Source organism: Bidens hawaiensis, unplaced genomic scaffold (genome assembly GCF_021521415.1).
Source record: "Bidens hawaiensis isolate Kalapana, Puna unplaced genomic scaffold, B.hawaiensis_p1.1 tig00013245_1, whole genome shotgun sequence".
In the NCBI taxonomy this organism is placed as follows: Eukaryota; Viridiplantae; Streptophyta; class Magnoliopsida; order Asterales; family Asteraceae; genus Bidens; species Bidens hawaiensis.
In genome coordinates, this window is record NW_027492119.1 from 86,840 (window position 1) to 114,793 (window position 27,954).

General features: G+C 39.8%; 2 protein-coding genes across 2 annotated transcripts; both read right to left on the reverse strand.

Moving 5' to 3' along the window:
- Nucleotides 1–21,780: 21,780 nt before the first annotated feature.
- Nucleotides 21,781–22,583, reverse strand: LOC143543655 (LOB domain-containing protein 3-like). The gene has a single exon (XM_077035924.1). The coding sequence runs from the start codon at nt 22,579–22,581 to the stop codon at nt 21,886–21,888; it is 696 nt and encodes a 231-aa protein (XP_076892039.1). The 5' UTR covers nt 22,582–22,583; the 3' UTR covers nt 21,781–21,885.
- A 4,649-nt stretch (nt 22,584–27,232) lies between these two features.
- LOC143543665 (uncharacterized) lies at nt 27,233–27,619 on the reverse strand. The gene has a single exon (XM_077035932.1). It carries the CDS (start codon nt 27,617–27,619, stop codon nt 27,233–27,235), a length of 387 nt encoding a protein of 128 aa, XP_076892047.1.
- Nucleotides 27,620–27,954: the final 335 nt, after the last annotated feature.

Below are 27,954 nucleotides of genomic sequence, written 5' to 3' on the forward strand. Positions count from 1 at the left end.
TTACTCCGTAGAGATAGTGCCTCCATATCTTAAGTGCAAAGATTATGGCGCCTAACTTTAGATCGTGAGTTGTGTAGTTATTTTCGTGCACCTTAAGTTGACGAGAGGCGTAAGTGATTACTTTCTTTTGTTGAATCAATACACATCCCAAGCCGGAATGAGACGCATCGCAAAATACAACGAAATCTTCAATACCTTCTAGCAAGGTCAGTATAGGAGCTTGGGTAAGCTTTTGTTTAAGTATATCGAACGCCTCTTGTTGCTTTGTTCCCCATTCATATTTGATGTTCTTACGAGTTAAGGAGGTTAAGGGAACAACGATTATGGAAAAGTTTTCGATGAACCTACGGTAATAGCCGGCCAATCCCAAGAAACTTCGAATCTCGGTTGGCGACTTTGGGATCTCCCACTTAGAGAGAGCTTCAATCTTAGCGGGATCCACTTGAATACCATTGACGTTGATGATGTGACCAGGAAATTGCACTTCATGCAACCATAACTCGCATTTCGAGAACTTGGCGTACAACTTCTCGGTTCTAAGAGTTTCAAGTAACGTTCGAAGATGATTTTCATGATCGTCCTTAGACTTAGAGTAAATGAGTATATCGTCGATGAAAACGATCACAAATTTATCTAAGTAAGGCTTACAGATTCGATTCATCATATCCATGAACGCGGCTGTCGCATTAGTAAGTCCGAATGGCATAATGGTGAACTCATAATGGCCATAACTTGTTTGGAAAGCTGTTTTCGGAATATCTTCTGATTGAACTTTGAGTTGGTGATAGCCGGAATGAAGATCGATTTTTGAAAAGAAGCTAGCACCTTGAAGTTGGTCAAACAGATCATCGATACGAGGGAGTGGATAACGGTTCTTGATTGTGACTTTATTAAGTGCTCGGTAGTCAATGCACATACGCATGGATCCATCCTTCTTCTTGACGAATAGTATCGGCGCTCCCCATGGTGATGAACTTGGTCGTATGAAACCCTTTTCGAGAAGTTCGTCCAAGTTTTTCTTCAGTTCCTTCATCTCGGTTGGCGCTAGGCGATACGGAGCCTTGGCGATCGGAGCAGTTCCAGGAATAAGATTGATCCTAAATTCTACTTCACGATCAGGAGGAATACCAGGAAGTTCGTCGGGAAAGACATCGATATAGTCGGAAACAACAGGAACGTTTTTGATTTCTTTGGGTTTTGATTCTTCGGTGACGTAGGCCATGAACGCTAAGCATCCATGGTTTAAACATTTGTTAGCCCTTATCATGGAGATTAAGCTAACTTGGCCAGCGTCTTTATCCCCTTCGATTCGTATGGTACGTTTGTCAAGGGCTCGAAGTTCAACGGTCTTGCTATTGCAAAAGGATACGAGCATGGTTGTCGGATAACCAATCCATACCCAATACAACATCAAAACCAGCAAGAGTCATAGGTAGCAATTGAATAGGCAAAACGTAACCGGCTAATAAGATTTTTCCATTTTCTAAGGCTTCGGAGATTTTAATGATTTCGCCATTTGCGGTCTCGACGCTTAGAGTTTTATTTAGTTTGATTAAAGGTTCGTTTAATAGACTACAAAATTTATAATCTATAAAACTTAAATTGGCTCCTGAATCAAACAAGACTCTAGCGTAGGCGTTGTTAACAAGGAACGTACCGGTAATGGTTTTCGGTGTGTCGGCCGCCTTCTTTGTATCTAAGATGAAGACCCTTGCGTTGCTCTTCTTTGGCTCATTCTTTTGACCGCTACCACCCGCACCACCAATCGCGGGCTTATTCTTGGGGTACTCGAAGCTAAGGTGTCCCATCTCCTTACAGTTGTAGCAGGTCATCTTCTTCTTCCAACAATCGGCCGTGGCGTGGCCGGGTTTGTGACATGATTCACAGAGTCATGGAGTCAAATGACATCTACCCCTATGGTATTTCTTGCAAATTTTGCGTTGTGGGATGCCAGGGTTGAAGCCAGACCTTCGTTGATCGACTCCTTTACCCTTGAATCGGGTATTTCCTTCTTTCTTCGGGTCTTGTGTTGTCACGACCCTCTTGTCCTCTTCTTTATTGCGGATCATTCCGCCCATCAAGTACCCAGCCAACTCCATCGCGGAGTCAGCGGTTTGTGGTAAGTGTGACCTCACCATGTCACAAATCTCTCGTGGCAGTCCCCATATATAGCGTGTAACTTTGCTGGATTCCGGGATAACCAGCTGGGGAACCAAACGACAGTATTCATGAAATTTCGTGTTATACTCACGAAGGTTTGTCCCAATAACCTTGTGTGCCAAGAATTTGGTTTGGATTTGGTCCGTTTCGTGCATTAGACAAAATTTTGACATCAACAACTCCTTGAACTCGTTCCAAGTCATGTTATACAACACCTCCCTTCCTTTAATCAAGATCAACGTGTTCCACCATTCTAGAGCCTCGCCTTTAAACATGAGAGCGGAATACTGGATCTTCTCCTCGTTCGAACACTTGCTTGTAATCACTATCATCTCCATCTCTTTGAGCCACCTCAAAGTTGTGATGGCTCCCTTATCACCATGGAACTCTTTCGATCCATAGTATTTAAAGTCTTTGAACGAACACCCACCTATTTTGAGTTTCTTGAATTCTTGACGAACCCCACCATCAGCGTTTGATTCATGTACACTTTCATCCATAAGCGAGGGTCTAGAACGCGGTTTGGAAACAGATTTTCGGGAAGGATTAACGGAATGAGAATGTTTTGTTTGTCTAGTGTTGGTACATGATGTCAGTAGTTCAGTGTCTAGTGTCTGTAATCGAGTTAGTTGGATTTGTATTTGGATGTAAGCGAAGTTCTCACAAGTTCGCTGATATAGGCGAACTTGTTGAACAAGCAAAGTTAGGGACAACTTCGCCTAAACATGCTAGGCGAAGTTGTCGTGTTATATAAACTTCTAGGTTACGGCTTAGACGAGACGAGAGAGAGTTTTAGTTTACGAGTTATTGAGTTTGTGTAATCGGTGATCAGTGAATCACGTGTTTCCAGTTACAATACAACGTGTCTTTGTTTATTGTAACGTGTGTTTGATCGTGTTAACGTGTATCGTCTTCTACGCTCGTAACGTCTTACGTAGGGATTCCGCACCTACGTAGAACGAGATATTCCGTGTAGATCCGGCTGGGAACCTACAATTGGTATCAGAGCTTTTGCTCGTGATTGTGTGGTTCGGGATTATCACGCGGGTGTAGAAATCGTTCCGTTCGACTATTCGCGGGACGAGTTTACCGAGTTTTTGTGTCCTACTCACCTCCCACCATCAAAAACAACCCATTACACCTTCGCATACCTCGAAAAACCCAGAAATCAAACCTGCAAAAAAATCATCGTGTTCATCAGGCGAAGTTGCCGCTACTGTTTGTAGGGTTTAGGCGAAGATATAAGGTTTAGCGAAGTTATCCACAACTTCGCCTACCTCACAAGTTCGCATATCTCAAGCGAAGTTATCCACAACTTCGCCAAATCAGGCGAATTTAAAAGGGAGCGAAGTTAAGAATTCAAGCGAAGTTAAGACCTAAGCGAAGTTATCCACAACTTCGCCTACAGTACTGTTAAGGATAAAATTTTTATTTTTCGGGTTTCTTTGTGTTTTCGTTACGTAAAAGATAACTTCAATAAATATTACGGAACTGGTGAAGATGGAAGTGGAAGCGGGTTCAGCTACTAAGGCACCGAAGATGCTAAAGGGTACCGATTTCGTGGCTTGGAAGGATCGGTTTGAGCAGTATGTTAAATACCAAGATGCTAAGATGTGGGTGTGCATTCAAGATGGATACATTCCACCAACTGCTCTGTATGAGGGTCGTGAACAGATTAAGAAATACAACAAGATGGAAGAGGAAGAAAAGAAAATGTATGAGGCTGAAAGCATAGCTCATGCAGCGATTACAATGGCTCTTCCACAAGAGATTCTTCACACCTTCAGGAAGTATAAAACCGCTAGAGAGCTATGGGAAGCACTTGAAAACCGATTTGAAGGTAATGTGGGGATACGTGCATCCAAGATTAAACTACTCAAAACCCAATTCTCGGTGTTCAAGTATTTGAAGATTGAATCACTTGATGATATCATCACGAGATATTATCACCTGATGACTGAACTCAGCAATTATTCTATTGCTTACAAAGAAGAGGAGATCGTAGAAAAGCTTCTTGATGCTCTCCCACCGAAATGGGAGATGTACACTGTCTTGATGAGAGAAGACAAAGAGTTTGCCGACTATGACTTGGAAACAGCAGTCAACAAACTATGAACTTTTAAACTTAACATGGTTCGAAAAGAGACACCAACTGATCAGGTTCAGGATCCGGGAATGTATGGTGCAAAAGTTAACTCAAGTTCAAGTTCGAAGTCTGAATCATCTGCTTACTACTCAAAGGGAGACTCGGGCGCTAACTCAACACATGAAGGTCATGTAACTCTCAACATGGATGGTGATGTGTGTTTTGTAGCTGGTGGAACAAATGCTTCTAAACCTCAAACAACCAAGGGTAGTTTCTCTTCAAGTGTTCCTAACAACAACTACTCAAAGATGCCCATGAGTGTTAAATCTGCTGAACAGCAGTTTGCTCTCTATGCATCTTTCATTGCTTCGTATGAAAATTACATTAAAGGCAAGATTGTTGATCCTGCAACTTTAGACGAAGACTATGATCAGATCGATGCTGATGATCTGGAAGAGATGGATCTGCAGTGGTAGATGGCGATGATTGTGAGAAGGGTTAAAAGGTTTATGAAGAAGACTGGTAGAAAGTTTGTTGGTGAAAGACCGGGTTTTGACAAGTCAAAGGTTCGGTGTTACAACTGTCAACAGAATGGTCACTTTGCTAAAGAATGCACAAATGACAGAGTTGAACGTAGTCAGAACAGGTCTACACAACAGAGTGGTGGAAGTAGTGAGAGTAGGGCAATGATATCCAGTCAGAACGGGGAATACAATTGGAATATGCATGTTGAGGAAGTGTTCGAACAGGCCAATTTGGCGAACATCGAAACTGCAGGAAGTGAGAAAGTGACTGGAGAAAATCAAGCTTACATGGCAGAAGTGACAGATCAGCTCTCCGGGGTAAGTACTAAACTCCCTTGTACGAAATGTGAAAATCTGTCTGAACAACTGACAACAATAACTGATCAGTTTGTGTAGGTCCCCCCGGGGCGTCGCCGATCGATACGAGATCCGCACGAGGTCTAGGAGTGCGGAATCCTCCTAGACTCGTTTAATGGTGTAGAAGACGAAGAACACAATTACACACAAACACATACACGAACAAACACACGAACGGGATAAACAAATCTGCAGATCTTTTATAATAATCAAAACCACGTTACATACCGAACATAAACAGAAACACGGCCGACCCGAGGTGAGCTCTACCTCAGGTCGTCTCACACGACTCTCCCTCTCTGTTTCTCTCTAGACAAATAAACTGATCACAAAACCCTCTAACTTTCTGGATACTCAAACCTAAACAAGACACGTATATATATATCGAAACAACTTCGCGGGCTTGGGCTTGGGCCAGTAGGCGAAGTTGTTCTAACTTCGCCTACGGCAGAAGTTGTTACAACTTCGCCTACGGCAGAAGTTGTTACAACTTCGCCTATGGCGAAGTTGTTCTAACTTCGTACTTCGTTTCCGCTGATCAGAATTGCATAGCGACGGTCACAAAATGCACCAACAGACTCCCCTTTGACCGTTGCTCTCAATTATAACAAACACAAAAGATCATCTGTTACAAAACATGCACCAACAGACTCCCTCTTAACTGATGATCTTCTGTTTGCACTTCAACCAGCCGTGTCTGAAACTGTCTTGTAGCTTCACAAATCTATCAATCACCCAGCGTCTTCCATATCCGATCTCCCCTTCAGTGTAAGCTTCTCCGACTATATAGATTGAGGTCTTTGAAATGCATGCATCCCCGTGCCTAATTGATCATCTCAACCAATCACGTGAGTCCTTCTGACTTCACAACACGTGAAGTTCTTCTAACTTCACCAACACGTGAAGTTGGGCTCCCTCCACAACTTCACCAACACGTCGGCATACGATAAGGTTTAATCTTCAACTACTCAACATCAAGTGATCAATTTCATCACAAAACCACCTTGACAGAATCTAACACACATGACCATTAATTAATCCGAAGCATCTTCAATCACCAGGGATAACGATCAAGAACATAAACACTTTAATTCCCGATTAAATCCAACTTGTTCTAGAATTTTCACTTTAATAAATAAGCATCACGTTTCAGGATCCAATTCTCGAACGCCTTGAAAATAACATAAATAATATGCTCTGACCGCAATCCAGTAATGACAAAAACCTTCAGTTCAATTTGACTTTCTTCAGTTGGTCAACCTCGGACAACAACAATTTTATTGCCCACAAACACCCAAATATGTGTCAATATCCAGTTTCAATCAATATCCCATTCACAACCTCAACTCCATATCCAGAGTTGACACGTATTTGTTCACACGTAAGACCAAGAGATAACAAGTTTCACTCGTTGACGGAACAACGTCTTCGGTCTCACAATAATCGTGTACACCTGGCCATACAGACGAAAACTCCAAACACTTTTTATTTTTTTTTTAACTTCGCCTAAAGTCAACTTCGCTCCTCCTTAACTTCGCCTGTCCATAACTTCGCCTGTCCAAAACTTCGCCTGAGATAAGCGAACTTGTGAGGTAGGCGAAGTTGTGAATAACTTCGCTTAACCTTATATCTTTGCCTAAACCCAAAAATTTAAGCGACAACTTCGCCTGAACCCCATAACTTCGCCTGCGGCGGCTGTTCGGCCAGTAACACATCAGAAACGTGCCAGAAACACCAAAACGCAGATCTCGAACCATAGCATAAGAGCCTAAGGCTCTGATACCACTTGTAGGTCCCCGCGCGGGGCGTCGCCGATCGATACGAGATCCGCACGAGGTCTAGGAGTGCGGAATCCTCCTAGACTCGTTTATCGGTGTAGAAGACGAAGAACACGATTACACACAAAACACATACACGAACAAACACACGAATGGGATAAACACATCTGCAGATCTTTTATATAATAACCAAACACGTTACATACCAACATAAACAGAAACACGGCCGACCCGAGGTGAGCTCTACCTCCGGCCGTCCCACACGACTCTCCCTTTCGGTTTCTCTCTAGACAAATGAACTGTAACACAAAACTCTCTAACTTTCTGGATACACAAACCTAACCAAGACACACATATATATATATATATATAAACAACTTCACGGGCTTGGGCCTAAGGCGAAGTTGTTCTAACTTCGCCTATGGCGGAAGTTGTTACAACTTCGCCTATGGCGAAGTTGTTCTAACTTCGCCTATGGCGAAGTTGTCCTAACTTCGTACATCGTATCCGCTGATCAGAATTGCATAGCGACGGTCACAAAATGCACCAACAGACTCCCCTTTGACCGTTGCTTTCAATTCTAACAAACACAAAAGATCATCTGTTACAAAACATGCACCAACAGTTTGTTAGTTTGGATGCTCAATTTAAAACATTAAAAGAAGATCATCATTACACTAAAGATAGAGAAAATAGTTACAAGGTAAAAATAAAAGCTAGTGAGAAAGATATCAGAAGTCTTAAAGCCAGCCTAGCTGAAAAAATACAAGTAATTGATCTTAGCTATGAAGTGTTAGAAGAGAAAACCAAACTAATAGCTGAAAGGGATAAACAGATAGCTGATCACCAGATGAAAGTGGTGGAACTAAACAGAAAACTTGAGCAATTCAGAAATTCCTCTGCTATACTTGATCACCTCGTAAGTGATCAAAGTTCCCCAGTTAAAAGGGGAGGAATTGGATATCATGAAGTTCCACCACCTTATAATCATAACTATACTTATGATCCTAGTAATCAGAAATCCGTTAATGTTGAAATTGGCCAGACAGTTCCGGTTAAGGTTACAATTAAAGATCCAGAAGTTAGTAAAGGCGAAACAAGTAAGCCTGTTCCTAATGTTAAGATTTCTGTTCCTAGTCCTGTCTCATCAAATTCGGACAAGTCATCCGAGTCGAGTGAGACAAAAGAAGAGGCAGTGTTACCAAAACGTGGAGAGGAACATAAACCAACTGAAAAGAATTCTCCACTAAACCCGTATGTCCCACCATATGTTAGACAAACGGGCAGTAATGCAGCCTCAACATCTAAAACAACTATTGATACGAAAGTTGAACACAGGAGTTGTTTCAGATGCAATCAATTAGGACACCTGATTGCTGATTGCCCTCTGAAGCAGAGATTCAGAGGTATGAGGCCTTCAAAGACTGAGAATAATACTAACGGTAATTACTATAATTGTAAAAATGAAAATTCATCAAAGTTCAGATATTGGACTAATCCAGGTTTTCAAAGAAATCGATCTCAGTTTTTCCCTGTTAACAACCAAACCATTAGTAATAATTCATTTAATTCACGAAGGTTTGGATGGCCTCATAGTCAATCTACAAGAAGGTATCCTTTTAAGACTTACAGAAATCCTACTAATACTAACTTTGGACAGCCAAAGTACGGGATGTATTGACCCAAGACCAATAGGTCTTGGGTCCCCAGATTTTAATCTTCTGCTTTAATCGTGCAGGAACAGTTGAACAGGGCTGCAAACAATCTATGGGTTGTGGATAGCGGCTGTTCCCGGCACATGACGGGTAACAAGAATTTGTTACACGAATGGAAACCTGTTCAGTGAGGAAGAGTGAGTTTTGCTGGAGAGAGTGGTGGAAGGATTACTGGAATTGGGACGGTGACTAATGATCTGTGACAAAGATTACACTGTGCACTTTACCAAGAATGAAGCGATCGTACTGTATCCTGGTTTCAAGATACCAGAGGATTGGATAGTAATGAAGGCTCCAAGGGAAAAGAATACGTATGTTATGGACATGAGATCGACTGAGATGGCAACGAAAGGAGGAGACTTGGAGTTAGTCGCCTACACAGATTCTTATTATGGAGGATGCAATCAGAATCGGAAGTCAACAACAGGTGGATGTCAGTTTCTTGGAGGCAGATTAGTGTCATGGCAGTGCAAGAAGCAGACCTCAGTCGCCATTTCTACCTGTGAAGCAGATTACATGGCAGCATCGAACTGCTGCTCCCAGGTTCTTTCGATACAACAGAAATTGCGCGATTATGGTCTGAATTTCACTCATACTCCTATTTGCATAGATAACACTGCTGCTATCTCAGTAACTAACAATCCCGTCAAGCATAGCAAAACTAAACACATTGACATCCGTCATCATTTTATACGGGATTGTGCTGAGAAGAAATTGATTGTGCTCGAAAAGGTTGATACATTAGATAATTTCGCTGACTTGTTTACTAAAGCGTTTGACAAAACTCGATTTCAAAACCTTGTTGAGCTGAATGGGATGATCAATCCCGAGTAATCGTGTTTTCTTGTCTTTGTTTTAAAAAAAAAAAATCACTATCGCTTAGAATTATGTCGGTTGCCTCAGTTTGAAGGACATATCTTCGGATATGTTTGGTCCTCATTTCTACTTGTAGAATATGAGGATAACCATTAACCAGATGACTGAAAGTGACCGGGGCGGTTTATGATGTGTTTTTAATTCTTTCGCTGAAAATTAGTCGTTCATACTTAGTTAGAAGGACACATACTTGTATGTGGTCGGTCCAGCTGATCCATTGGATCTTTAGGATAGCCGTTTACCAGAAAACTTTGACTTGATCGGGGCGATAGAAGTTAAAATTTTTTTTGGGAGATGAAATTATTTTTCAAGTCTACTACTTCGTAAGAAGTTCCTTTACTATGTTTAACAGAAAATTGATCCAACCTTGGAAAGTGATAGATAAACTGATTCTGTGTGCTTAACTAGTGAAGTTATTAGGCCTAAAAGACTTTAGAACAGTCATTGTATGTTATGGTAGCTTTTTATGGTGCGTAAAAGTAGAAGTGATACTAACTAAATCTACTCGATTTTACGTGGAAACTCCTTAAGAGTTATGCATGTCTCCATATATATCTTTCCGAATGATAGGCAGAAAAGCGATTACCCAGTCATACACGAGCCCGTGAGTGTTCTGATTCCTGTGAAGATAGCGTGTCAAGAAACTGCAGTGATCCAGATTCGGGACTTGCAGTTGTTTACCACTCTGAAGTTGTGTAAATACTTTAAAAAAAATAAAATAAAAAAATAATAAAAAAAATAAAAAAATAAAAATAAAAAAATAAAAAAATGTGTGTGTTATTGAGACATTCTAGAGTTCATAATGTTAATACTTCTCAATCAAGATGTAAGAATGAGAACGGGAAGAAGAGTCTAAAGATCGAAGAGTACTTACTATTTAATCAGACACTACGGGTCGAGGTCAACTCGGGGTGACATGGGGAAAGCCAAATACGCTTTGAGAATAGATATGAGGCATCATAATCTCTGAGGTGTTGCCCATTTAAATTTTGAGCTTAATTGAACCTAACCCGTATCACAGAAGCAATGAAAACCATTCTAAGTTATTTACCTGCTTACAACCTGTTTGTTTATGTCATAATACAGCTGAACATGGATCTATGTGACAGTCACTTAATTAGTATGATTCCTGTTCGGATCTTTTCTAAAACATGGTAGTCCCTGTCGAGACTGAAATTTGATCCCGTGTACTTTATTTTTAAAGTTTTATCCTACTTATGTAGTTGTATGATTTAATACCTGGTTACTTGGTCTTGATCGTATCATTTAACTCTTTAAAGGATGTTTTAAAACTTAATTGCAAATTATTCAAATTATAGGGGTTTGTTTTGTAAAGTTTAATAACGGCGAACTTATCCATAACTTCGCCTGCAATAGGCGAAGTTATCCATAACTTCGCCTGTATAACCTTACCCCTATATAAAGATATTTTTCTGGTCAAACTGTTTATTATTTTCATAAACCAGCGAACTTATTTCCGTAACCCTAAGCGAACTTATCTTTCGAATCAAATCTGTGTTGATTTTCTCGACTACTATTCCGATTAAAGGTGTGTAGGGTTGTAGTATCGTATAATCTATGTCATTGATGTAAATCAAAGGTCGTATTGACCCGATTCGCGACCCTGTTTTGTCGAAACCTCAACACCCGATTTTCAAACTTGTTATTACGTGGTCGTAATCAACTTGCTCGTCTAGATCGTCTTAAAAACATGTTTTACGAGATCCTCAATCTCTAAATTCACCAACTACACGTCGTATTGAACGTCTAACTGTTGCCGATTCATATTCCGGCGAAGTTACAGTTTAGGCGAAGTTATCCGTAACTTCGCCTGAGGTTTAACTTCGAAAGATAATTAATTATGTAATAGTATATGAGGCGAAGTTGTCGTTAGGCGAAGTTATCATTAACTTCGCCTGGCCCCTTTTACTTAACATTTATCAGGCGAAGTTCAAGTTGAGGCGAAGTTGTTCCCAACTTCGCCCCACCTCTAACTTCGCCTATACAGAATAAATCATAACTTCGCTCATGGTAACAGGCGAACTTGTGATTTGTCTTGACGATTCTCTAACTTAGACTGTTTTGGTTGCAGAAATGGCTGCTGTAGCTGGAGCAGGTGGTGCAGGTGGTGATGAAGGTGGAGACAACAACCGACAGTTTTTCCCGGGGCATAACATGTACATCACATTGGACCCGGATGCGAGTGGTGTTGATGATTTCCGCGAGATCATCACATTTCTACTTCGCTCGCGTATATTCCACGCGATTACCACAACACTGCCGATATCTTTGCCAAACATAGAGGATTTCTGGCAGACAGTGGAATATGACTGTCGAGTCGAGCCCCCGGTTATGCGTGCAACGGTTAACAATCAGATAGTTCAGTTCTCGTCTGAACAGATCAGGGTGGCTTTACAGCTTGGGGATGAAACGCGAGACGATCCTACAGACTTTGTAGCTCCATTCCGAGATGGTGCGTTTCTGAGGATGGGATATTCTGGTCCTTTGGGGGATACTCAGAGACGCAAAGGGTTCTTGCTAGACTCGTGGCGCTTTCTCATGCATGTGATGATAGTCTGCATGTCGGGGAGAAAGGCTGGTACAGCTGGAATAGGCGCGACCATGCAGTCGGCGATGACTGCACTGACTTACAATAAGCGTTACAGCTTTAGTCAGATGGTATTCTACGAGATAGATCGTCAGAGACGAGCGGTGGCGCGTGAGAGATTTCTTATGTATCCAAGATTCCTACAAATGATCTTGAATCATGTTGCTCCCACGTTTCCTCAGCGCCGCCCAATTAGATATGTGGAAAGTGTAAGCAAGAGGATCTTCGCTCAGTGTAGATCATCGAGTGCAAGAAGCAAGCCTGAGCTCCGTCCTCGACATACTCCATTATTCGGGTACTTGATCAACCCAGAGTATGTTCCAGCTCGAGGGGACGAGTTTCGGGATCCTCAACCACAACAGGCTGGAGCACCTCAACCACCTGAGGTACAACAAGCTATACCTGCTGCTCCTGTTGTGTCACCAGAGGAAAATGTAGACCTTGATGAAGCGTTTGGAGGTCAAGGATTTTTTGATATGGATCGTGTTGACCCTGAAGAAAATGTACAGGTCTCGGCTGCACGGGTTTCTAGTGTGAATGTGGCTGAAGCGAGACGGATTTTAGTAACACAAGAAAGGGTTCAAGGGAAGAGAAAGAGAGACGATGTTGACAGTGATTCAGATTTTGAAGAAGATTTACATCAGTTGGTCCGTAGATCAAGAAGGGAACGGACAGGTGCAGGTTCAGGAGCTGGTGAGAGCTCAAGGGTGGTGCGTTTCACTCCACCCGCACTGTCCGGTATGACCATGGTTCCGACATCATTACCAGTTACAAGGACAAGCGCCACGGACGTTCCCGTGGTGGCTACTTCATCCTCGTTTGGCATCCCACCCACTTCATTCCAGCTTTCGGCTCCGGAGATTGTATCTTTGCCACCTCCAACTCTTACTCCAACGGATGTCATGGCAAGATTTATTGAGTCGACAGTTGTAGCTACTGCAGGGTTGTCAGTTACGATACCACCTGCGGTTACGTTTACGCCTACTTCTGAGGTCCCAGTTACATTGGAAATCCCTCCTCCGTACACTCAAGATATATCACATCTGAGGTTTGATTTCGATGCAACCTTATCCGACTCGGAATGAATAGCAGAGCTTGAAAGGGTCGTGGCAGAACAATCAAGGGTAAATCTTATCCAGACCCATGCTATTCAGCGCCTCGTTGCAGAGAATCAGATACAGTCGTCCCTGCTGATCGAACATGGAAAAATAATTGATGCTTTGAAACAGTTCTTGGCATCTCAGGGGGAGACGAGCTGTAAGGGTGATGAGCTGAGAACGAAGAAGCGTAATGATCGAGACGATGATCCCAATGCATCGAAAGCTGCAGGAGGAGAGTTGCCAAGAACTGAACAAGCTCTTGGGACTTCCACATCTCAGGGGGAGTCAACAAGTGCAGCTGGCGGTTCAGGGGGTGATGAGGTGGTGGTCGTGGATGCTGAGATGATGGATGATGATGTTATAGGTGATGATGATGTGTTACCGGTTGATGAGATAGAGAAGATTGGGGCAGAGATTGTTATTGATAATGAGATTGAAGAGGGAGAGATTGTAGAGGAGAACATTGAGCATGAGATTTCGGAAGTTGATAAGGCAGATATAGGTAAAGATATGGGAAGCGATGAGACAGAATGGGAAGAGCAGCCAAGATGGAAAGAAGGCTACGCTCAGTGGTTCGTAAAAACGAAGAAACCGGCGGTCCCTACTATGTTCAAGAAAAGTTACAACATCAGGGGTTATGCTGAATCGAAAAAGGGGATTATATGCTGGTTATATGATGAGCAGTTGAGGCTCTTTGTGATTAAAAGGTATGATGGGGTTCAGTATTTCTAGAAGCTGTTGAGATCGTTGAATACGTTGCCTGAGTGTGAAGTGAAGGACTTAGCCAGATTGAGGTTGATAAACAGGAGTGATGATAACATGGCTAGGGTCATTGGAAAGATTGTTTGGAAGGAAAGTATAAAGGAGAAAAAGTTCGAGCTGTTGAAACCACAGAAAGGAAAACTTATTGAAGATAAAGATAGAGGGATGAGAGCAGATGGCAAGCCTTGGATGATTATGAAGTATAAGCCGATCCGGTGTTTAAAAGAAGTGCCGATGAAACAAATGCCCAAGAATGTGCTCAAGGATCTGAAGTGGTGGTACATTGATTGTGAAACAACTGAAGCAGTAATGGAGGATGAAGATGAACAAGAGCTGCTGAGAGTGTATGATCCAATGCACTTGGTGAATTTGTCTAAAGCTGATCTGCAGGTGCTGAATGAGAAGAAAATATTATATATTCCTGCTTGGAAAGAAGAAGCGAAGAAATATCAAAGAGTTGTTTCGGTTTGTGTACGAGAAGGAGTTCATGCTTGAAGATGAAAGATACAAGATTGTTGAAGATTACAAGACACGTGCTTGAAGATAGAAAGATGAAGCTACTGCCAAGGGGGAGTCTGTTGGTACATGATGTCAGTAGTTTAGTGTCTAGTGTCTGTAATCGAGTTAGTTGAATTTGTATTTGGATGTAAGCGAAGTTCTCACAAGTTCGCTGATATAGGTGAACTTGTGGAACAAGCGAAGTTAGGGACAACTTCGCCTAAACATGTTAGGCGAAGTTGTCGTGTTATATAAACTGCTAGGTTACGGCTTAGACGAGACGAGAGAGAGTTTTAGTTTACGAGTTATTGAGTTTGTGTAATCGGTGATCAGTGAATCACGTGTTTCCAGTTGCAATACAACGTGTCTTTGTTTATTGTAACGTGTGTTTGATCGTGTTAACGTGTATCGTCTTCTACGCTCGTAACGTCTTACGTAGGGATTCCGCACCTACGTAGAACGAGATATTCCGTGTAGATCCGGCTGGGAACCTACAATTTCGCCTACAGGCCTAAGCCCAAGCCCGCGAAGTTGTTTATATATATATATATATATATGTGTGTCTTGTTTAGGTTTGGCAAATCCAGAAAGTTAGAGTGTTTTGTGATCAGTTTAATTGTCTAGAGAGAAACCGAGAGGGAGAGTCGTGTGGGACGGCCCGAGGTAGAGCTCACCTCGGGTCGGCCGTCATTTGTTTTCGTGTTTGGTATGTAACGAGTTATGATTATTATATGAAAGGATCTGCAGATGTGTTTATCCCATTCGTGTATTTGTTCGTGTGTTTGAATGTGTGTAATCGTGTTCTTCGTCTTCTACACCATTAAACGAGTCTAGGAGGATTCCGCACTCCTAGACCTCGTGCGGATCTCGTATCGATCGGCGACGCCCCGGGGGGCCTTACATCTAGATTGGGACCTAGCCATGGATTCTTCCCTAACTGCATCCTTAATCATCTTTTGAATTCGATCCATAAACTTTTCAGGAATTGGATCTTCTTGATTATTCATGGGATCTTTCCCCTTTTCTTTTCTTGTTTCTTTTTCTTTTTGAGCAATATCGTTGTTATTACTTTGTTCAGACATTGTTTTCTTTTTCTTTTCAATTTATATATGAAATTTCAACAACGTTTCTTTTATTAAAACACAAGTTTTATTAACCATACATATATATATATATATATCATAACATGATATATATATTATTTTACAATATTATTTATATATCGTTCATACGATATATAAACTCCTATCCTTATTACATTACATTTCACACATAACATACAAACTAGTTTAAACACATAAACTTCATTTCTTGAAACATGCCATCATCATCTTCTCAGTCCTTCATAAACTTCTTAACAACCTTAGTCAATTTGTTGCACTTGTGAAGAATCTTCTCTCCCATCTTCTTCTTTTTCTTCCCTTCCTCAACTACCTTCTTCCTCCAGTCATCAGTCTCGTGCAGAGCGCGATCTAGGTGTTCTTCATATGACTGCGGGACTACGTCGGGGTATCCATATTGTGGAGGTGGGTCGCGGTAACCCAATGTCACCATCTCTTAGTGATTCCTCGGTTCAGCATACGGGACCTCAGTCATGTAGGATGCGAGGTAGAAGAAAGTCTTTGCAGCTTTGTTTTGCTCACGAGTCTCATCGGCTTGTTCTTCTTCAGTTGGAATTACACCTTGGAACGGTGGGAAGCTTGACGAAGCTTGGTTCTTGATTTTCCCAAGATAATGAACATACGGATCGACGAAACCGTAGCTTGGGTTGTGGGAAGTGAGTGATCCATCCATGGATGTTGATATCTCATTAGGATTGTCGGGATGCTCTTCCTCCGGTTCGGACTCTTCCACAGGATCCTCCTCTTCTTCGGGGTCCTCATCCTCTTCCTCCATAGGTTCTTCATCATCTTCCATATACTGGGTGGTCTCGTATATCATTGAGGGCATTTTGAAACTTTCGTAAGGCATCATCACCCTCATTCTTGGTTTACAGGATGACCCTTCGCCATTGTTGGGTTGTGAGTTGACTTCGAGAGCTGTGGAGCTTCCAGTATGCCACCTTCGTTGATCGGAGTGGCATTGCATCCAGTTGGAGGATGGGGATTTTGGTTCTTCCTTTATTGGTCAGTTTGAAAGGAAGGCATATGATGGATGTGGATTTGGCAACTATCCAATAGGAAAGTATTGGGGTATCTCCGATGGTTGGTAATTGGGGATCTCCGATGGGTGGTATGTTGGTATTTCAGAGGGATGATATATGGGCATTGTTGGTGGATGATAGCTTGAGTGCCTTGGTGGTTCAATTTGTTTGGGTGGGCTATTGGGTAGTCTAATTGGACATTGTTCAGTCCCAGGGAACTATATTGGTTTGGGACGTTCAATGTATTGATCTCGGATGAAGAAAGCCTCAAAGTAATCTTCACTCATGACGTCTTTTGGGAATTTGTAGTACTTCCTTGCTCTTATTGCTTCATTATCATAATACTTCATTAATTCTTCGTGCGACATCTTTTGATGGGTGGTTTAGAATGTAGAGAGGGAAAGAAAGGGTTACCAGCCAATCTTATCCCTATTTCAAATAAACAAGTAATTATTTCCTATGCTTTTGGATCGAAGCTTGGGTATTGTTTTATGATACCCAATTCGCTAAGATAGATGGCTCTGATACCAACCTGTCACACCCCCATCTTAGGCCTAGGAGTGCGACTCAACAGTTGGTACCACATTTGTATATAAATCAGAGTTACGGGTTTTTAGAGGAAGACTTTATAAAACATGTGGATTTAAAGTTAAAATACATACATTACAAAAGGACGAGACGAAAATCTCGTTTAGATTTACTTTTTTATAAGTTTAACAAAATCATTATATTTTAATATTCAAACAAAATATCCGAGCCATCGGATTCTTGAGCCCTTCGTCCTTCAAGTCTATTCTTGGTTACCTGCAAAATATTATAAAAATACGTCAGCAATGATTGCTGGTGAATATGCTGACGCTAAAAATATTTTCTTTTACTTTGTCACCCCTCGAGGGTTACGCAAGCCTCGACCCATCTTGGCTTAGGAATAACAAAGTTAAAACAACATCGTTATAAACTCGAATCTCTACACTAGGTCACCCCAGCAAAACACCACAACGTTTCGACGTACTTAGGTACCATAAATATACACAAGGTCATTCTCACTTGAACATACTTTGGTTCAGCCCATTGTGGCTAGAGGTCGTGACCAGGCGTGGTGCGATGTACCCACCGCATTTAACCACATATGTAAGGATCCAGGCAAACGTATACTACAGCCTGAGGGCTAGGCTTTTACTCTTATTCATAAGGGCTAGGCTTTTACTCTTATTCATAATGTTTTTAGAGACACTTGATCTCATGTAAAGTTTTTACACATAACACGTTTATTTGTTTGAAAACAAGTTTGTAAAAGTGGGGCGTATTCACCTTTTCAAATGGGATCGGCTTCCAACACCGTCCGTGAGTCCTTCTCTTGCTATCTCGCACCTATAGTACGAGTATAACTTTTATTAGTCGGATATACAATCCGGCTTAAGACCTTTACTCTTATTTATCTCGATGAACCTTTAGTTCAATAATCTTTTACTTTAAAACCTTTAGTTAAAAAGTAATATTTATAAACCTTTAGTTTATTATAAAAACCCGACGTTTCTTCTTTTCTAAGAAACGTATTCTTTTTCTTTTATTATTTAATAATACTCTTTATTACTTAAATAATATTCATAACAAAGAATTATATATATAATCACACACACACACACACACACATATATATATATATAGTTTTATATTTCTTTCTTTTCTTTTCTTTGTTATTTATTTTCTTTTCATAAGCATCGAGTATAATTCTGACTTGGGGTATTAAGCCTTTATAATATTTTATTATTATTTAAGTCGGGCATTATGCCTACCTTTACTTGGCTTAAAAATCCCTAGATACTCGAGCAGCACTTCTACGTCACTTGGTCTTTTCAACACTTGCTTTGATCACCACTTCACTTCTGCACGCAAATCGAGACAACAACTCTTCTTGGAACGTTCTTCAAGATGATCGTCGGGATGTAAAAACAGCACCACCTTCGTGTTTGGAACGTCGTCGGTAAGTGGTATGAATGTCGAGATATGGCACGAATTACGAGGAATCAAGCACGGTTTTCAAGATGGATCTATGGCACGTTTTTCAAGGTATAGAGAGATGTTAGAGAGAGAGAGTGGTATGTGTAAATTTTGGTGTGATTCGTGAAGTTCCGGACCTTGCTATTTATAGGCAAGATTTTGGATCATATCGCGGTACGCGATGGGTCCCTTTACTGGCCCGCCGCGTAGCGCGACGTAGGCCTGGCCAGTCACCCAGTAGACCTGCCACGTGGTGACACGTGGCAGGTGTTACACCGCGTGGTGACACATGGCGGACGTGTTGCCATGTAGTGACACGTGGCGGCAGACGATGCCACCGTGTGCCACGTGGCACACGTGTCACAACTTGTCAGGCCACGTCAATGCAGTACGCGATGACGTTGTTTCAACAACGATCACGTATCGCTGTTGACTTCTTCCAGAAGTTTTGACCAAGCCCGTCGCGGTACGCGATGGGCTTTTCTTTGTCCTTGTCGCGAATCGCGATAGGACAGAAAAACAGAATTTTACTTTTAACCTTGGAGGTTGGAAATTGGCAGAATTGATACCTAGACTTTGGAAAGTTGACATTTTTGGGCCAAATTTCCGTGATGTTACACTACGCGAAGGGGGTGATGTTGGTCCATCGCGATACGCGTTGGACTTGAAAACTTAAAGGTTGACTTTTGGTCCATCATGCTACGCGATGGATCCTGGAAAAGACCAGTGTGATACGCGATGGGTTGGAAAATCAGGAAAATTAGGGTTTTCATATAATATCATTTTGATGACCCCAAAACAGTTATCTTGTTCCAAAACAGTTCCAGGAGTCAAGAGGCGATTTTCTACCACTCCAATCATCGAGAGATCCCTAATGTCTTTCTTCATCAGAATTGAAGACATATCGATGGCGATGTGCGGCTAGTCTTCTCGAGTCATACCCGAGATGTAAAGTATTGTATCTTTAAAGTTTTTCTCATGTTTTATAAACGAACTAATTGTAATTGTTAAATATCGATCTATGAACATTGATGTTTAGTATTATTGTGCACTCAGTAGGTTTAAATTTATTTCAATCCAAACGATTAGTTTTTCGGTTGTTGTGATACATGCTTCATAGGGTTGTATTGATTAATTTGAATATGATGAAGCATACAACTGCCCTTAGCTGAATCACGTTGGTAAGGAACCATTGATAACCACTGTCGCGTGTTAGCGATTGTTGATGCCTAAGGTTTGACTAGTTGATTAACCATATTCGATTATTAATAATTAACTTGTTACAATGCATGAGATTGTTGTTTGTTACATGCTTGAACCCCGGGTGTGATTTGTTCTTGTTAATTGTTTGAAACTTGATTAGTTGCTTGCTTAATATAAAACTTAAATCATTGCTAGTGTGATCAACACTCTTATTTGCTTACTTTCTAATGTTAGGAATTAATTGCACGTGTCACTGGCTACATACTCCCCGTGGTTAGATACCCTTCTTTCCCTAACTAGTTTAAGGTGATTAGAATCCGTAATTATTATTGTTTTTTACTAGATCACGACAGTCTAGCATCAGCGGCTTAAAGGGTTCTCAAAACTACTTGCATTGAGAAGCGTGGTGCTTTCAGCGGTATTTACGTCAACGTTGGTTGTATTCCATCAAAAGTAATTGTTTCCATTGACATTGTGGTCGCTACCATTGTGGTGTGGAATGGTGGTTGCTCTGTATTTAACATATAAGGAGGATTTTGACGTGCAGCGACGCCACATCATCAACATGCTAACAGAGTTAGGATTCCGTTAGTTGATGATCATTGAAGAAAATGTTAAAAAGTGAGATTGTCATTTTGTCATTAAAACTTGTTAGTTAAAACTTGAATCTGTTACTGACTAATATACAATAGTTAGGATTATTTAAATTTAGTTTTCCAAATAATAATGAAACTTGAAGAGAAAGAAATTTAGAACAGGAAACCTCAATTTAGGAAAAAATATGATAAATATTTTAATTCCAATACCTATTAATATCATTAATAATTATTGTTTGATTATAATTTTATAATTATTTAATGCTTAATAAAAACAGATTTTTAAGTAATTTACAAATTAATAATTCTTAGGCTGAAAAAGGAATAAGATGTTTAAAACCGACACAATATTACATTTGTATACTCGAAAAAAAAAAGAACTAGGAAATAAATGAGAAAAAAAAAGGTGATCAATAAGCCAAGCGTTCCAAGCTGCCATGAAGTAACTGGAGTTATTCTCGGACGTAGTGGTTTGCTAACCTGCGTATAAACAAACAGTTAGTAACCGTTAAAACTGCTTAACTTATTTACAAACTTGTGTTGAAACTTGAAATAGCTAGGTGGCAAAGAAAAATTAAAAGAAAACTTGTGTGACTATTTTAAGAACCTTACTCATCCGTGATATATGTGGTGTGTGATTATTGATAATGTATAATGAAGATAGTTAAAAAAACCCAATCATATCTTAGAGGTGTTAGGGAGGGGTCAGGTAATCAAAAGTGTCGTTACGTCACTGTTATATGAGAAATATGGTTTTCATTAACAAACCTTTCAAAAGTGTGTAATTGCATGGTGTTGTAAGACTAACGCCCTCCACATCCATACCTGAAATGTTTAACTGACCAAAAACTGATGTGGTGGGGCTAACGTCCATAACACTTGGTCTTATAATTACTGGTAAATAAACGTTTTACCTCCAAAAAAAATTATAACAAATACAATTATTTTTTATTTATTCCGTTTGAAGATTTTTTCAAAGGAAACCGAATGTCAAATTCAGTTCAAATCAACCAAACCTAAAAAACCTCTTTTTTTATTATTATTTTCTTTTTTACTATTATTTGTTATTAGATTTAAGTTAGACTAGCTAGATAAGATTTGACTTAAAATTGTTAAAATTGTAATTGAGTATTTGAGTTGAATAATAAAACTGTCAACCAAACCAAACAAACTTTCTTTTAACCATTGTTTGTTATTAAAATTGGTTGGACGAGCTACATAAGATATGTTAAAATTGTAGGTAGTCGTTGAATGATAAAACATGTATAACCATTATTTGAACTGTTGTTAAATTTTTGGAACCAAAAACTCAATTTTGTTTCAGTTTAAAACTAAACTGAAAACTAGTATGTAATTCGGTTCAGTTTTAAACTGCTTTGATTCAGTTCCGTTTAAAAAGTTTAAGAGAGAATAATAAAGAACCCTAGTTAAAACCCTAATCTTTTATCTTTAAATAGGTCAACCAAGTAAATACCTTGCTAGTAAAACGGACTGAATTCACTCATCATATGTTGAGGTGGATGAATCAAAGAACCTTGCTGTTCTCTTTCTTGCTTTAGCTTCTCGGCATTTTGCAAAGATCCATAGTTAAACATTCGCGAGTTATCGATACCACCACCAACAATCCCAGTACTATGAATATAATCCAACATGGAACCATTGTTGATCCCATTGTTGTCACCATTCCATGATCCAATCAAACGTTGTTGCGCGGATTTATTACCATACAAAACGGTGCCTTGAGTAATAGGAACTTGGCTAATATGATGATGATGAATGTTAGCTTGTTGGTATTGTGTTTTATAAGCCCCAAGTTCTTCAGAAACCCTTTGGAACTCACCTAATGGTCCCAACACCGGATCTTTAAGCCGACAGTTTGCTTCCCAGATAAGCGAGTCGACTGCCTTTTTAGCGTCTTCTCGACACAAATCCTTGACCAGTTTGGTCACATTGCTAACACCAAACACCTTATGCACCGCTTGAAAATCTTGGGTTTTGTCGGCAGGAAAGAACGGTGCAAGAACGCATTTTTCGGTGCACTTCTTGCGCTGGTGGCGGCACGAAGCACACGCGGGGACTCCGGTGGTGGGTGGAGGTGATGGGAAGGGTGTAGGTGCATGATCAAGAACCCTAATGGTTGGGTTGGTGGTTGGACCATTGTGGTTCTTTTGCATCTTGTGATGGTTCTATATAATCAAGAACCGGATGAATAATCAAGAAAAGCTTTGAATGAAAGAATATTAATTGAATGATTTCGGGTAAAAAATTACAAATATGATTGTTTACATCTATATATAAACAAGATCATGAACCCATATGTGTTTCATAAAAGTAAACAAGATACCTTACATAATTGTTACACATTTATTTATGTAAACAATGAAAAGGGTATTTATTGAATATAATAAAAAGCTTGAAAAAGAGAAGTAGACATACCATGAGATAGCATGTAAAGATCGAGAATAACTTGTTTCATAAAAGAGTTTTTGGGTTTTTATGGGTATTTGTAGGTATTTCACATGAAGACGAATGTTGTGTTCATTATTTATTTAGTTAGTTAAAGGGTAACTTTATTTTTCCTAAGTTTTTGAAAAATTTGAATACCATATTTTGATATGTGTATAATTATCTAAAATTTAATAAAGATTTTATAACAAACTATGATTTATCTAATATTCAGTTTGTGATATCATTTAGTAACAGAATTTATATAAAATACTTCAAATAAAAGGATATAAAAGTAAAAAAATACTATTTCAATAAAAACAATTAAATACTATCCCGTTGAACATATGTTCAACCAAAATTCAACTTAACCCCCTATGTTTTAGCAAATTGAATCTAGGCCTATATATTTACTCGTATGTTTAACATATGTTTTTACAAGAAATAAATCCATGTTAAATATCATATAATATATGAAAAACTTTATACTATTAGTTTGTTTAATTAAGAGCTATAATATCATTTGTTTAAAGGTTGAGCGTAAACTGTTAAAGTGAACACAGGTATTGATGTCAAAGCAAACTGATAACTTCATTGAAATAAACAAACCACTTAAATAGATAAGTATATAACAGAAATAAACAAACTAGTCTAGAATACAGGCTATAACCAAAAGAACCGGTGACTTCTAAAGAACCGGTGAACAATTCAAAACAAAACAAACTTCAAATGACCATGTGCATGCATGTACTTGACTTATTCCATCATTCCCTCCCTCAAACTAGAAGGACATTCCTAACTAGTTTGATCTTTACTGAACATGCTTCACTGAACATACTCCAAGCTTCTTTCTCATGTCTTCAAACAATTCTCTTTTCAAAGGCTTTTTCATCACATCTGCAACTTGGTCTTTTGTCCTACAATGCTCCAAGACTATTGTTCCCTCCTTAACTAAATATCGTAGGAAATGAAAGCTCACACCTATATTCTTGCAACTACCATGGAAAACCGTGTTCTTAGATAGTTTGATTGTAGACGTATTGTCACACTTGATGACTGTACTACCCTCCAACATTATACCGAAATCTTCAATAACTCCTCTCATCCATAATACTTGGGAAGCACAAGCCTTAGCCGCCACGTATTTAGCCTCGGTAGAAGATAGTGTCACAATCTTCTGTTTCTTCGATGACCATGAAATCGCACCTCCATCCCACATCACAACATAACCGGATGTGCTCTTTCTATCTTCAGTGTCACCACCAAAGTCACTGTCCGTGTAGACTTCCAACAACCTTTCTCCCCCACGTTTATACCATATTCCATAGTCTAGAGTTCCCTGTAAGTACCTCAAAACTTTCTTTGTTGCTTCAAATTGAGTATTGGTAGGGCTAGGCATATACCTATTGATCAAGATAACAACAAACTGAATATCAGGATGCGTTGTTGTGATATATATATGAGACTACCAATTATTTGCTTAAAGAGAGTCTCATCCATTCTCTCTCCTTTATCAGACCTTAGCTTGCACCCCAGAACTATTGGACACAACACCGAGTTACAATCTTCCAATTGAACCTTTTTAATATTTCACCAGCATATTTCTTTTGGGCAATATGTATACCATTTGTTGTTTGTAGTACCTCAATTCCCAAGAAAAACCTCATTTTCCTAAGATCTGTCATTTCAAACTCCCTTTTCATAGAACACTTGAATTCTTCCAACATAGTTAAATCATCACCTGTATAATCAAGTCATCCACATATATATTAACGAATAAAGTATTCCCTTTCAAATTCTTCTTGATAAAAAGTGTATGCTCTGCATTATTCCTTTCAAAACCCTCCTTGATAAAGTAACCTTCAATTCGACTAAACCAAGCACGAGGAGCTTGATTTAGTCCATATAATGCCTTGCGGAGCTTGTAAACTTTGTGCTCTTTATTCTTTACTACATAGCCTTACGGTTGTTGTACGTACACATCTTCATCCAAACTTCCATGTAAGAAAGCGGACTTAACATCCATTTGAAAGATGTCCCAACCCCATTGTGCAGCCTTTGCTATCATAAGACGAATCGTATCCATTCTTGCCATCGGTGCATATACATCCGTGTAATCAAAACCATATTCTTGACGATAACCCTTAGCCACCAAGTGAGCCTTGTGTTTCTCGACTTCTCCTCGCTCATTCACCTTCGTTTTAAAGACCCACTTCACCTCTATACACTTTGCTTCTTTAGGTAGATCAACAAGATCCCATGTACCATTTCTTGCAATAGCTTCTATTTCAACATCCATGGCTTTTTTCCACTTAGTTTCTTGACTTGTTTCTTCATAAGTTGTTGGTTCATGATGAGTTACCTCCATTTCATTCAACTCATCTTCCCTTGTGTAATAATCTTGCAAGTAAGATGGGGGTTGCGTTGTCTACACTCCCTTGCTTTTGCATCACTTTCGGCTTCCTCAGTTGCAACATGCACAACTTCATTATGTTGATCACTAGTTTCTTCACACGGGACATCAAAACCCACTTGGACATCTTCATTGTCTCCCCATGTTAAAGTGTCTGCTTCATCTTCCTTCTTGTTCACTTCCCAATCCCAACTTTTGTCTTCCTCAAACAATAAATCTCTACTTATTATTACCTTCATGGTTTGTGGATCAATTAATCTATAAGCTTTAGATTCTTCACTTCTCCTAACTAAGATACACAACTGGCTTTTGCTATCGAGTTTGGGTCGTCTTTCCTTTGGGATATGTGAGTGAGCAAGACATCCCCAAACCCTCAAATTTTCAACATTCGGCTTTTCTCTACTCCAAGCCTCCTGTGAAGTTATGTCTTTGAGAGCTTTAGCTGGATAACGGTTGAGTAGATAGTAACTCCAACCAGCAGCTTCTAGCCAAAAATATTTAGGCATGTTTTTAGCTACTAGAAGAGTAACTACCATGTTCATAACCGTGCGATTCTTCCTCTCCGCCACTCCTTTTTGCTATGGTGTGAGTCTTGTCGTTAACTGCCGTTTGATGCCATGATTTAAGCAAAACTTCTTAAACTCTTCAGACAAGTACCCCCCCCCCTTCTATCTGTTCTGAGCCCTTTTATTTTTTTTTTCTGCTTCAGTTTCCACTTTACTTTTAAAAATCTTTGAATTTTTCGAAGGCTTCTGACTTTTCTTTAAGTAAATACACCCAAGCCTTTCTACTGTAGTCATCTATAAAGCTGAGAATGTACCTCTTGCCACTATGGGATGCGGACTTAACTGGACCACATATATCTGAATGCACAAGCTCTAGAATAACCTTAGCTCTCCATGTACTGGACTTTGGAATTGCATCTCTACTTTGTTTTCCAGCACAACAATCACCACACAAGTCATCATTAATAGTAAATAAATGCATACATTTGACCATAGTCTTTTGTTGTAGTAGGCCCATACTTGTTGCACTGAGATGTCCATCTCTCTTATGCCACAATTTTGAAATGTCAACATCACTAGAATACAAACTTTTCTCCGTACCCTTTTCTTTACTTTGTCACATGTAGGAGTACTATTTGTATTTTTTCCACTAACTTGCTCAATTAGAGGAAACATTTTGTCATAACACTTTCAAATAATAAACCTCTTTCATCATGATATATTCTGCCCACTCCATTTTTTATGACAAAGACTAGGCCCCTCTCTTGTTGTTGACCTATGCTAAGTAGGTTATTCTTAAGCTCGGGTACATAATACACATCAATAATAACATAAAGGACCCCATGAAAGAACAACTTAATTTGTCCTTTTCCACCTACTTTCATTCGGGTATTATTACCAAGCTTAACCGAGCTAGAGAAACCCTTCATCTAAATTAACAAATTTTTCTTTATCCCCACACATGTGGTTTGAACAACCTGAGTCCAAAAACCACAAACAATTTCTACTTTCATACCCAGTTTGTGCCATGAATACATTAACCTTTTCACCAGCGTGTTGCTCTTCATCATTCTTGTTGTTAAGTGGATCCACATGTGCCATCAACATTATTTCTTCCTCTTCATCAAAACCGGAAAAGTTTGCTTCTTTGAAATTTGGACATTTATATGAGAAATTTCCAAGCTTGTGACATCTATAACATTCCACAGTTTCTCAATTCATAGAGAGTTTTCCATGTCCTTGTCCCCTACCACGAGGACTACCATGTCCCCGTCCACGACCCTTATGCCTGAATTATCACCTTGTTCCATCTTGAAAACTTGTTCCTCTTCCTATTCTGGTTTTCTGAACTTTTGTTCATGCACAAGGAGCGAGCTTTGGAGTTCGTCTACCGTCTTTGTCTCTGTGTCTTTGGATTCTTCGATGGAAACCACACGAACATATACTTTTCGGTAAGGGTTCTCAGAATTTCTCCACGATTATTTGATTTGTCATGGTCTCCCCGTTGTTTCTCATCTGATTGGCCACCGTCAAGACTCTCCCAAAATATTCTGGTATCGACTCGGTGGCCTTCATCTCCAATATCTCGAAGTCTCGACGGAGCTTCTGAAGCATGGACCTTTTGACACGAGCATTCCCTTCATACTTCTGTTTCATGGCGTCCCAAATCGATTTGGATGTTCGCCGATCCAGGATCTGCTCAAACGTCACCCTGTCATTTGCTTGATACAGGTAATGCTTCACCTGTAGGTCTTTTGCGCGTAGATCAGCCTGGGTCTTCTTTTGTGCTTTACTTTGGGCTACACCCACGGCTGGTTCGATGATGCCTAGATCAAACAGATTCCACATCTGTTTTGCTCACAGAAAATTTTCCATCATCTCTCTCCAATGATCGTAGTGCCCATCGAACACCGGAACTTTCAGTTTTTCAGCACTCATGATTGCTACTCTCTTTCTCTCTTTGATCATTATTTTTGCTCTGATACCAAATGTTAAAGTGAACACAGGTATCGATGTCAAAGCAAACTGATAACTTCATTGAAAACAAACCACTTAAATAGAGAAGTACATAACGGACATAAACAAACTAGTTTGGAAAACAGGAAATAACCAAAAGAACCGGTGACTCCTGAAGAACCGGTGAACAATTTAAAACAAAACAAACTTCAAATGACCACGTGCAT